General features: G+C 47.1%; 1 protein-coding gene across 1 annotated transcript in view; it reads right to left on the bottom strand.

Annotated features, from left to right (window-relative positions):
- LOC138189033 (Homeobox protein abdominal B) overlaps window positions 1–13,313 on the bottom strand; it is a 163,967-nt gene that overhangs the window by 103,337 nt on the left and 47,317 nt on the right. Inside the window, exon 6 of the mRNA XM_069131208.1 lies at window positions 5,501–5,671. Within this exon, the coding sequence (XP_068987309.1) occupies window positions 5,501–5,671 (171 nt within the window). The remainder of the gene's footprint in view (window positions 1–5,500; window positions 5,672–13,313) is intronic.

Here is a 13,313-nt window from a genome sequence, read left to right as displayed (position 1 = left end):
TTTTTTCGGAACATCCTCCACCTCATGGAGGATGAACGGAACTATGGATGACTACCGATGACGAGTCTGGTTGCAGGAATTTTTATTTTAAGACGATCCCAGCAAGGCGTTGTTTGATATCGAAAAAAAAGATACCGTGCGATAACAATTTGTACGTATTAATCCTACATTCTTTGGACCATCCTCGATTCAATTTCCTCCTCCTCGCCGATCATTCTAGTTTTAAATAAATTGGGAGAAACGAAAGAATCGTTAGCGACAAGTGCGAAATATATTATTAAAAAATATTCGAGAAACAGTGTTAAGATGTAGAGGTATGTTTAAATATTCCTCTTCATTCACGGCTTCATTCCGGCTTCATTCCTCTCGTAAGTAGAGTAATTTTTTACTAAATGGACTTAGAATGCGTTATTCTGGCAGCGAGTTCGTAGAAAAGAACAGGAAGAATTGTCTGGTTTCGCTACGAGCATCTATTGCCTGAAAGGTGCTCTATTTGCGAGGATCTCTCCAAGGACGAAATAGGAAACTTCCACGAAGTACGGTCGTTCCGAAGAAAGAAGCCGCGGGAAGAGGGGGAGGCAGCAGATTGAAATTTACAAGGGTCCGGTTGGAAAAACTACCCTGCAGAGTACATCGATATGGAGATAACCTTGACGCTTCGGTCGATCGATTTCCGAAGATCCGTTTCAGACACAGGTTCGAGCGATATTAATGTTGCAACGACGATAAATTACGCGAACGAAAAATTACGAGTATCGAGCATCGAGCGAGGTCGTGGACGGACGAAGCCGAAGGAGGAAAAATTCGAACGGGTCTGATAAACGAACCGGTGGAACACGCGTGACGCGTAATAAGCATAGCACGGTGAGGAAGGTTCGTCGCGAGGAAAATAAATTCTGCAGCTTATTAGACACGAAACCATGGAAGAAACAAGAGAAACGACATTAAGGAGCGAAGGGGAAAAGAAAAGGAGAAGAAGGACGAACCGATCGTACCGTGGAAAGCGCAGGAGGCCAGCTCGCGATGAAGACTCGCTGCGTCGAGGCGGAATACGCGCGCGGTTCGCGTAGAAAATGGTGGCCGAAGAAGCACGGGGAATTCAAATAAATTCGAGGTCGTTGCGTAAAAACACGGACATGGGACAAACTTTACGACATTATACCCCGTAAGTTATGAATATTGCGGCTCGTACGGTTGATTAAGTGGACGAGCGCGACCGGGAAGCTTTCGTACTCGGGCTGCTCTCTATCTCAGCCGAATCGCAGCCGCCATTAAGTGGAAGATATCCGACACCTCTGGCGACGCTGTGCTCTAGACGCGTCCAAAGCTCTCTCTTTCTCACGCCCGTGCATCTAGCCGCCATTACGTTATCCAGGCTAACGGCAAACCATCTAGCATCCTCCGTATGCAGCACGATTAAACGCGTCTCTACGTTTATGCTCGTCTCTGAATCTCTATCATCTAGCAGCGTTTTCACGATCGTAAAACAACAGATATTTAGGGACTCGGTAGACGAAGCGGCTTCCATCGACCTATTAACCGCGTTCGTCTTATCATTTATTTCGTGTAATTACGAAATCAGAAGTTAAGAGGACGAGATAGAGTTGTAACTTCCACGTCTTAGGATTCAATCTTGAACTTTGCTCGGAATAAACAAATTTATACCTAGACAAAGCACAGTTTCAGTCAGGTGGGCTTTGATTTCTGCTCCTGTCGACACGATACGCTTTCGTCTTCGATAGAAACGCAATCTCGAGAAAGGAATTATTATATCGAGCGGATGATCGGTGATCGAGGGACGAGTTAACGCATCTTCTTCGAGCTAGTAGCTGCTTTGTTGGCGCTTTCGATCTCCGACGTTTGCTTTCGGTAGAAGTTGGATTTCAAAGTGACGATTCGAGGAATCGCAGGAGGACAAAGAGCGGAGAAGCGTGGGAAGGAGATCGGAGGAAAGCGCGAAGCAAGCTGGTAGAAAAAGAATCGACGGGAGAAAAGAAAACGGCTCTCCCGCCAAGAAGAGCGCGCAGCAGTCGAGCCCTCGAATATAGCTGCAACATCAAGTATCAACAATATTGCCTCGTGGCCTCGGTCCTTTGACATCTGAAAAATAAGACGAGGACACCGTATCCGCAGGCTCCCTCCCTTTCCGCCTCGGCCGCTGCAGAAAGCCTGCTGGAATTCAAAATGGCTGGCTCGGGTTGCAGCGTGCGTGGGCAACCCGGTAACACCGTGGTCGTTCTCTCCACTACGCGGCACACGTGTCTCTCCTTTGGCTGAAACGTTTCTGTTTCTCCGCGTTGGCATCGCGTTTCACGAACGCCTCCTTCGCGTCGATTCTGCTTTCTCAATTCCGGATACGACTACACCGTTCTATGGAACACAGAGTCGTAGATAAAGTGGAAAGCTATGGTTGCAGCGGATACGGTGCTCCGACCAACGAAACGTCCGAAGACGGAGATGCGTACGCTCGTAAGAATCTCCATACAGTGGCTACAGAAAGTATCGACACGCTGTAACCATTGCATACCAATTAATTAAGTCCCGATACGTTATTAAATTCCATACGATTTAGTGTCTCAGTTGCGTGATCTCGTACGACCACGAGACTTTCACACAGCGAAAATAAAAATATTTTATTATACCGCGTCGTTGGAAAATAAGGACGTGTCTCGATGCTTTCCATGGCCAGTATATAAATACTTCGTCTCTTCGACGTATCTGTCAAAACGCGCATCTACCGTGGCCATAGCCCGAGTCTCCATCGTAGACGATGTTTCGTTTGTTTCAAGGAAGAAGAAGATGTTCGGCAGGTTCCATGAATACGTAACTTCCTTGCGATTCGTGTAACTTTCATCGAATCTTAAAAGACACGTAGCTTGGTAAGGGAATTGGCCGAAGAATAAGTTGGACACGATCCAGCGTTACAGATACGGCTGTACGAAGCTGTTGATCGGGTTAGGTTGGGCCTGGGCTGGGTTCTGGATTCCCTGGTGCACGCTCGTAGGTTCGCACCAAATCGTGATTCCCCGAAGTGGGGATGTCGAGTGAAAGGAATAGCCGAAGGAGGTAGAACCGAGAGAGGAACGAACGGATCGAAAGCGGGAGAACGCCATAGTCCGACGGCGGCCATGCTTCTCAACGCGCGCCGCAAAATCGTTTCCATCTTTGAACACGTTTCCCATGACCTCCTCGATCGGACAACCCGTTCGCGATAAAATCGAAACGGTATAGCGCGTACCTTTTATCCAACCATATAAAAACCAGAAATCGATAAGTTTTTGCGACGACACACGCACGCACACGGTTTACCAGGATCCAGTATAGGTCAACTTCGCGGTGACCGGGATCAAGCGTCGTATAAATAAAGGGAAAATTGGAAAAGTTTCGAAAAAATGGCGAATTCTCCTTCGATGGTTACGCAGCAGGCGTTGCACGTGATCCATCGAAGCGGTAACACGCGTTCCACTTTATTACACGCAAAATAAGCCGCTAAACTACCACCCCTGGTCGACGGAAGCGTCGCTCTATTCCGTTGCTGTTCGAACGAAACTATCGTGTATCAATTAGGTGTCCGTAAAAAAGAGAACGGAATCGAACGATATGGAATTTCTGTCGATACGATGGCAGAGAATGTTCAATGAACTTCTCGGACCTCTTCTGTCTATAGGTAGAGCTTGCTTTCGGCAAATAATACAAAAAGGCAAGAGAAGAGCGAGCTTCGTCCGAATCGGTGTTTTCATCGCGACAACATAAACCAACGTTGTAAAAACACGTTAGTCATATACGGCAACGGTGTACACGCGGACATCAGAATATCCATTTTTCACATACAAACAGAAACACAACGCGCCGTAACCGCCTACCCATTCGACCACCCCTGCAACACTATCCGTCTCCTTTTCCAACCTTCATCCCCCTACTCCTGCGCCCCTTGGCTATTCCATCTCGTCACGCGTCCCATTTTTATTCAAATTCATCTGGGAGCTCCTCCGAGCGTCGGTCGAGGGAGTGCTGGCCGGTTCGCCAGTTTACAGGCCGGTCCTCTCCCTCCGATTCCATCTCGCTTCTCCGACCTGCGACGTTCACCTTTCTCTTCCCCTCGTTTTCCATAAATTTTGTATTTTATCTAGTCTACCCGGTTGCAACGTCGCTGTATCGCGCCTTTATTCTCGTACCGGGCACCAGCAGACTTTGGACCAACGGATTGCCGGAGTTCTCTGTGAGTTCAAAAGTCTGGTTCGTCGACGTCGAGGAGGAAAGATTTTATCTTGGAAATTATAGACAGTGTAAGATAGATTTATTCGAGCCAAGTTAAGCTCGTGACTCGTCGATATCGTTTGTAATTCGGCAAATTTGATTATTTTGCAAATATATATATATCTGAAGATGGTCTATGTACGAATCATGGTAAGTGACATCTCTACGAATAGTACGACCAAGGCGTAACTCTTCCCAATGAATAGACAAGTCTGTCGTACGACTCGAACTATGGGCACTTACCCATGAACAAGATACTCGTACGTTTATTTCATAAATTTCGAAAGACGAGAAGAGAAGGTAAAGTCGAAACAGCAGACACAGAAGAACATAATTAGTGGCAAACTTTAATTCAGCTTCGAACGTAACTGTCTATCTATTCGACGCATGATTCGTGAAGTTTGAGGGGCATGGCCGCGCGTGCACGTGGAACAGGATGGCGTGTGCGGTGCGTGCGTGAAAAGGAGTAAAATAACGCTGAACATGCGCGCACCATCGGTCGATCGTAAAAGCAGAGGGACCGGAACGAACTGTACGCGTTGATAGTTCCTACACATACGGTTTTCTTTCGGTCGCGTTTAATGAAATTGCCTTTTCGTGGCGGGAATTCCGGGGCCCTAATGAAGATCATACGGCCAACCTCGCTGAAATATAGCCGCTGATAGCCGATGATAAAACAAAGCCCCGCTGGATCGCATTAAATCCATCCTAGGAGGGGGATGGACGAAGAAAAGACGCCACGACATCGACGACGCGGACGTGTCCGACCGTTAATCTTCGGATTACGACGACCGCCTTCTAGAAACGTGACGTGGGATTTCTTCTTCTCAACGCTGCGCTGTCGCGGGAAAAACGAATCGCTCGAAGCTTCCGGATGCGTACTTTGCCCTCCGAGGAAATAAATCTCGCGTTTCGATGGGATTACGATGCTTATAGGGGTTCCGTTTAGACAGTCGAAAAATTCGACGAAGATTCCAAACTATTTTTCTACATACCTACGACTCTGCTTCTCCGATGGAGTTTCATTATTTTCATGACTTTAAGAAGGATAGAATCGGTAATCCCCGGCTCGAGGAGAAAGTAATGGCTCGCGTAATTCGAGTGGCGAAAGAGTAAAAACGCGTAATACGCGCTTTTAAGAATGTCGAGCAACGGAAGAGAAAAGCGTATCACGTAGATCCCTGTAATTCTCGCGTTACGATGGAGAAGAAACAAGGCGAAACGAAATGAGAAATCGACTCACCTTCCGGCTGAAACGACAAGGGCGATGAGATGGTTGCGAAGCGACGACGGTGCAGCGTCGTCGAGCGTCGCGACGGTTGCAGGGCCGAGGGAGGGGATGCCGCTGCCCTTTTCCCTTCCAAGGGTTTCCACGGCCCGAGCGGCTAGTCCATGCCGTCTCGTTTTCCAGCTGCTGAAACATCCAATGCACGTTCAAGCGATTCGTAACGTGGCCGCCGGCCAAACACATCGGACAGTGCCGCTCGTTCCTCGGCTTCGCTCGTCCACCAATGCCTCTCTCTCTCTCTCTCTCTTTCTCTTTCTCTTTCTTTCTCGTTCGCCGCGCTCCAAAGCAGAAGAACCAGCCTCGAATCGCGTTTCTGTCTCGAATCACGATCCAATCCCGAGAGAAACGCTTCCTTTCATCGTTTCTTCCTCCCCTTCCCACCGATTATACTCGGACACTCGTGTTCAACTTTTTACACGCGATAACCTACGCGGTCGTCGGGCCGATAGCGCTTTCCGCGTTGCACTTACTGTAACGCGAAACGCTCGCACGATCGAGGTTCGCGAACCGCGGCCCTTGCTGTCGCTGCTTGATCCAAAGGTTACGTAGATCGCGTAGATCGTCTATGCAGACTGTATACTCGTGAAACGTGCAACTGGCCAAGCAACGACCCATGTCCTTCGAACGATCCTTCGCCGAACCAAGCAGAACGAGGCACGAAGCGTCTCGTATGCACACGTGGCGTCGATTCGCGATAAGAAAAGCGAACGAGACGAAGAGCCGCAAGACTGGAATCGAGGCGAAGAGCGATGAAAACGCGCGAATCTGACGTTAGCGAATCTGGCGATGCATCGCGTTGGCTGAGTTCCGACTGCGGCTGCCGGCGCGGCGGCGAGTAGCGAAGCGAAGAGATGCTACAGCTCTATACACGCATTGGCGAACGTAACGGAACGGAAATACACGCGAGGCGAGCCAGGCGAACGAGTTAGCTCGCTGCCAAAGCTTGGCAGGTCTACACTATGCGTGCAGCCCAGGCCAGATCGCCGGTAGGTACCGCGGCCAACGGGATCTACTACTATGCTCCAACTGTACCGGCCTTTTCTATCTCCCTTTCTCCTCTATTTTCCTCTCGCTTTATCTCGCTGGTCGCCGCGTCTCGCGGCGGTCGGATCTCTCGCCAAGCCGACAGAGCACAGGCCGAGAGCGGATTTGTTGCGAGCGACACGTAATAACGACCGCCTCTCTTTGCCTCGCACACGCTAGCGTCGCAAAACCGTAGGATGGAACCCGGTCGAAGCAGGCCAATCAGGCAGCCACCGTATCTACCTGCGGACTGCCTTCTGTGTAGCACCTGCGGCCAACGTGGCCAGGCCTTGTAGGTACTTTGTAAAATGCCGGCGACCGTCGATGACAGATCACCTCGGCCTCCTCTAACCCCTAGCCCGTCTCTTTTCCTTCTGGCAATACCAACCGAGCCCTTCGCCTTTCTCCCTCTCTACCTTTCCCTTTGGCTTTCTCGTATAATCTTACTAAAACTTTTATATCCTATTTACCAAGGCTCGCGTTATCGATGTTTCTGTTCTCTATGTTAACGTCGAAGAGAAAATATCGAACCACGATCAATTGCTGCGATTTCCCATAGTCGATCTCGGTTTTTATTTCGTTTTATCAGTCGCGCGTTTCTTCGGTAATTAACTTCTCATTACGATTAAAATTATTCATCTACTTATCTGCGAAACAAGGTTCTTCGAATCGTCCAAGATTAATCCTTATCGCGATACCTTCTGAACGTTACCAAGAGTTCGCTAACCTTTTACCAGGAGTGACCAAGATGGAGATCGTATTGCCAGGGTTTCTCGGAAAGCGAGGAACTTCCAATCCACCTCCACGATCGCGAGGACGGAAGATCTCGAGAATCGAACTAATTGCGAAGGGAAACGAGTCGCGGCGTAGAACGTCGCTTGATTGAGTCACTAGCCGCTTTTATTTCGTTGCCTATTACCCAGCCTGGAGGCCGCAAATGCGAAACAAAGGCTCCCTCGCCATTGATTGAACTCGCTTGTCTCTCGGAAACGTTTAGCGGTCGAAATTGGCGGTGCTTTGGCGCTTTCTCGCCGCGATGCCGGCTCCCAGAGACCGCTCATTATCTCCTATCATCATCGTCATCTTCTTCATCGTCACGGGCATCGTAATCATCATCGGTATCGTGGCGAATCGGACCGCGAACGCGCCACCCGTTCTTCGATGCCTCCGCGTTGCTCGTAAAAATATCCCAGGCCGTTTGCGGAACGCTTCGAACGGGCATAAACGGTCCGCAAAGCACATGGAATGTCAGCGTTTATCCTGGATACGTGTATCGTTCTTATTCGTGGCATAATACGCGTGCTTTCGTCAGTTACTTAACTCCCACCCCCGAATTCTCCATTTTTTTATATAGCCTGCCAACATGTAGCGATCGGTAGGAAACGGGAGTTCTTCTCTAGAATTAAAAAAATTCGTTCTATCTGTTCGACGCTCTAATAATTTCAGGAGAAAGAGACACTAATTTTCGTAGATCATCTAACTTTCATCCCCGAATTCACGATTACAAGAATTTTTGTCCATCATTCGTATTTGCATTTGATTTTTCGATTTGCATTGAATTTGATCTTTTCCTGTTAGATCGTAAAGTAGAGTTTCCCTCGTCGGTCTCGCATTCTCCTCCGATATTTGTAAAGGAAGAGACGATTTTTGAATTTTGTAAATCGTTCGAGGAAAGTTCGAGGACTTGTTTCCCTCTAACGAAAGCACACAGGTTCGTATCGAGCCTATCGGCCAAACGATAAAAATGTCAAATATATTCGTTGCCCTTCACAGAGCGGCGTACAACGTCGAATACTTTAATTAACACGGTTGAAAAGGGAAACGGGGCTCTCTGTGAGAAGGAATTTCGAAAGAATCACTGGCACGGACCGCGTGCGGATTTTAATGTTAATTCCAGCGATTGGCTCGCTCTGGCTGTGTCGAGATTTCAGGTCCAACCCACGATATCTTAATAGGTTCCCTGCTACTCCGGTCGCATGATGGCCGCTCGTTTATTTTCGATCGCCTGCTTCGCTCTCCGACAAGGCTTCTATTCAACGAAATTATTCACTACGAGGATCTGTTACCGCTATCAAGAAGAAAATCGAGAACACGATAGCGATAATGTTTTCGTCGAATAACGTCATTATCAAGAAAATTCCTGCCTCAGACTTTGGAAAACATAAAGCGTGAATACTCTCCACTCTGCAACAGGAGCGTCGTCGTTTTACAATTCTATGAATTTTCGCGATTCTTCTAGATCGCGGATGTTCGTGCATCGTAAAAATACCCGCTCGTTATGATGTTTAGCGAGCGAAACAAATCATTGATCAGGCGTCATTTCTTCAATCATATTTTCAGAAAGAATAAACTTGCCTAAAGATTGTCAGACTATAATAGCGACTATTAAATTTCGATATTCATCTCGTTTGTATTTCTCATACGGATAGTACAACATCGAGCGATTACAAGAAATCCAACGCACGCTATTTTCTTTCGAGAAATTAAGGTAAAATTCAATCGTTCGCCGTTATAAATAATTCAATACGTTACGAGCTTGGTACAATTTAAACTGTGTGCTATTTAAAGACTCTCAGGGACTCGATAAAGATATGTATATGCAAATCGAGTAGACAGCCTTCTTTTTTGTCACGTTTAAAAGAAACAAACGGCAGAAAACGATAAAAAATTGACCGCTTAATTGTGCGCGAGAAGTGGCCTACTCGCTTTTACGTCGATCCGCCGCGTGTTTTATGTTTATTATTTTATAGCAGTGTAATCTGTGGACGGTTAGGCTTAAATAGACGGCCACCGCGTTTAAATAATGACACTCGGCAGGTTTGTAAAGTCACGATTTATCGTTGATCATCGTTCGTCAAAGCAACCGTTCAAATACAAAGTTCGAGGCTATGGATTTGATAAATTTACAACCTTAGGAAGGAAATCATAAAACCACGGTATACCTGGCGAGAATACCGGGCATGTACCCAAGAAACTCATCGCTAATCTCTTCGTATACCGAAACAGCTATCCTCGTTAAACGTTCCTCGTTATACGTAGATTCCTCGAAAATGTGAAACAACCGAAAGCACGGAATTAGAATGTAACTAGACTAAGTAGTATATTTCGATGTACCTTAGAAATGTCTATCACGTTTCGAAATCATTCTCATCGTTACGTCGAAATGACAGGGTCTACGTGTGCGCAAGACGCTCGAGGCAATTGAAAATGAGCTGGAGATGGACGTTGACGGTGCATCAATGACCGTTTAATGGATCAATGGTCAATAGGTGTCAATTGGATGTTACAAGTCACGGAAAAGGTCGACAGGGGTTTGTTCTTAGCGCGTTACGATATTTATGTTTGCCGTGGAGGGTATTCGTCGCAATTATCGGCTGTTTAAATCGACGCCGACTGATTCCTGTTCGGTACACGAGGATACGCTAGACGGTGTTCGCGACTCGGTCCACTCCTGGCATGCTGTTGCAGACCAGAGAAACAGGGAGAACATAAGAGCTCATAAATGTGAATTTAAGAGGCGCAATAAAAACACATTGAAATTGAGAGTGAACGAGCTAGAGCACGTGCTCCCACCGTAAGATTCTCTCGTTTCCTGATATTCGAAATGTTTAGGAAACACATCGTCGTCCCCCTTCTCTGCTTGCTTTATGCTCGCTGTATTCTTCGATCGATCGCATCGTCTTCCATTATAAACCTCCGTATCGTTCAAAAGTATCGTATAATCGCTGTTGGCTGCGGAATGCAAGTTTCCAACGACGAGTGAAACGAAAGGATCGCTTTACAACCCCCGCTGCAGGGTCATTCGCACCCTAAGCTCGCTCAATGTCGATCGGGATATTTCGGAAAGCCATAATATCCGCATATTCTTGCGTCCCGGTCGAAACAGGCCGTTCGAACGCGAACAGGGCCACGATCGCCTCGTAAAAGCCCGACTAATGCGTTTTCACTTTCGTCGTCTCGGGGTTCTATGCAAAAAACGTCACAGGGAAAAGCTCAACCCTTACGATTGTTTACCTATGTCGAAACGATGTTTCGCCTTGAATTTGTCACGATGCGGTTTTTTCTGCGGCCGACCTCGAACCAACACCATTCTCGAGACGTTGTAAAATGCGTTGCTTATCTAAAATCGACCCTGAACGATCGCTATTGTAGTAATGTCACGAATGATTTATACGGCGCTCTAATTTTCTACTATCTGGCAATTTTGGAGGGAAACGTTAACAAGATATCTACGTTTTCCAATACGCGTTTTTGTCAGATAAAATTTGGAAAAATTACATATTAACGAAATATATCTCGGCGTTTGGTCGAACGCATTTTTTATACAGTTTGAGAAAGGATAGATGGTGGCGAGTAACGTAGCCTGGCAAGAAAGTGCAAATTCCAGGCAAGCCAGTTGGCAACACTGCTTTCCTCGCAGAGACGCAGTATCGACCGCGGCCCCCAAAGGCTAAAGCATCTCAACCTCCGAGTTTCTCCTTCCTTCTGCTGTCTGAGCAACCTCCAGGATCCTCGACCCCTTCACCCTTTTACGGCCTCGACGGCAAACAAGACGACTGAATTCCATCGAATAATTAAAGCGAATTAAACGCTTGTCATTCAGGCACTCGCAACATTTTGCCTATAGACTACTTCGTTTGTTTATTTATCCACGATCTTTGCCACCGATTTTAACGGAAATTCCTCCGATAGGTATGTTTCGGTAAATACAATAAAAATATTCGCTTACTTTCTTATCCTACACTTACAACGGGCAACGATTTTTAGATTCTTTATTACGTATTCCAAAAGAATCCACATTTTCTAGCACTTTCATCGCCGTTTCCAGAGTTTCAACGTAGCGTTTAATTGTGTCGAGACAACGAACGGCACGTCGCATCCTAAATTACGCGTTATTCGCAGGGAAAGCGTTAAACACCTTCACGACGATGTAATCCGTGACAACTTGTAAAGTAGATAAGACGCGTGCACAGGTGTTCACGAATATTCGACATGCACGGACACAGCCGTGCACGAAACCGTTGTACGAACGACACTCGTGCACACGTACGTAAGTACGCAACGAGAAGACTCTACGACCAGTTTATGGTCTCTCAACGTTATATCGTCTGTGTATATCTCTGACAATTCGTCGCTAATGCTTTCGCCATTAGTTCCGATTGCATGGCGTGCCTGCCGTGCCGCGGACACGCTTAACCGCCAGAAATTATGCGCACGATTCACCGGGTCGGATCAGTTGCTCGTTAACAACCACAGAACTTTCGTTCGATGCTTCGTCCGACAACGAATTCGCCAACTGCGGAGGTTCGATCGATGAAAGTCCTTCGATCAGACGGGTCGATAATCTTGAAATTCAACGTTCAACTTTACACGGAATAATCGAGTTCGTTACATACTGCGAGACACCGTTAATCTTTCACGTAACAACGAGCAAATAAGACAATATCTAATACTTAGAGGGAAACGTATCCAAAATAAGAAAATAATTCGAACAACCCTAGTAAAGAAACTTGATAAAATAAACGATATATCTTCCTGAAATAAATCAATACCCGTATCATGATAATCGTTGCAATGCCTCGTGCTCCGTCCTTATGACGGTATGACGCTTTTGTTTGAAGAGAATATTTGACGCTAGACAGAAGGATACGTGAAAGAAAAATACGTTCAGGTCACGTAAGAAAGTGTTACATTCACAACTGCGAGCGTCTGGACTTTAATCGCCCATATTTCATATCCTAACAATATATGACAAATTCTTATGGCAGACAAATATCATATTACAAGTTGCGAATTTTTTCTCTCGCGTCCTCGGCGAATCAAGTTGGAATGCCACTCGTCTCGAGGAGAACATCGAACGCACGTAGCTGGTACAAAAACCGCACGATCCGAATCCACGAGAGGGTAATTGATTACACGAGTGGAGACAGAAGAAGAAGAAGAAGAAGACGGGCGAAAAAAAGGCGAGGTAGAAAGAAAACGGGCGGCAAGGGCGAGCAGAATGCAGGCGTAGGAACCGAGCTATCTAATGGATGCGAATATATCGCTGTAATAAATTTCGCAAAAACCCGAAAGGGGGAAGAGAGGACGAGCAGGGGTTTGCTCGGTCGGCCAGTTTCGCGGCAGAGCGGCCTAAGGGCACGGTTCTTGCGCGAGCAAGGAGGAACGACGAAGAAAAGCCGAAGGAAAGCGGTCGAACGAGAGCGCGGCGAGGAGGTCACGTTTCCGGTACGTAGACCCGACGGCCATGTTTCCCCCGGCTCGGCCAATCGGCTGGCTGCTTTCGTAGAAGGGCTGAAACAACCCTACGGCCAGTGAAGCTCCACCCCTCGGGAACGTTCCTCCGACGGATCAATAGAGAGCTGCAACCCCCGTTCCACCGTCTCCCCCGGAACACGTCGTCGAAGCAACGCTACAGACTATCCACGTCGTTTTCTAACCGTTTCGAAGGGAAGAAAGCCTGCAAGCTGACTTTAAAATGCGTTCGCTTGGCTGGAGATTGTACCGCTTCGAGGAAACGTTGTTGTTTAAGCGCAGCTGCTCGTTTTTTTAGCGCCGTTTAACTGCAACTCGCTAAGCCTGCACTCGATAAATGGATACCACCATCGTCGTCCAAGGGATGACCGTAAAGTCGTAGATAAGACGGCGGTAGGAATAGATGGAAAGTGGGTTGAAGGGTAACGGTAGAATAACAAATAGCAGAGCAGTGGTTTGTTTAATATTCGTCAGTCTATACGAGCAAGAA

Source organism: Bombus flavifrons, chromosome 18 (genome assembly GCF_040668555.2).
Source record: "Bombus flavifrons isolate JBK064 chromosome 18, iyBomFlav1_principal, whole genome shotgun sequence".
Lineage (NCBI taxonomy): Eukaryota > Metazoa > Arthropoda > Insecta > Hymenoptera > Apidae > Bombus > Bombus flavifrons.
This window is presented reverse-complemented; position numbering and strand designations above follow the sequence as displayed.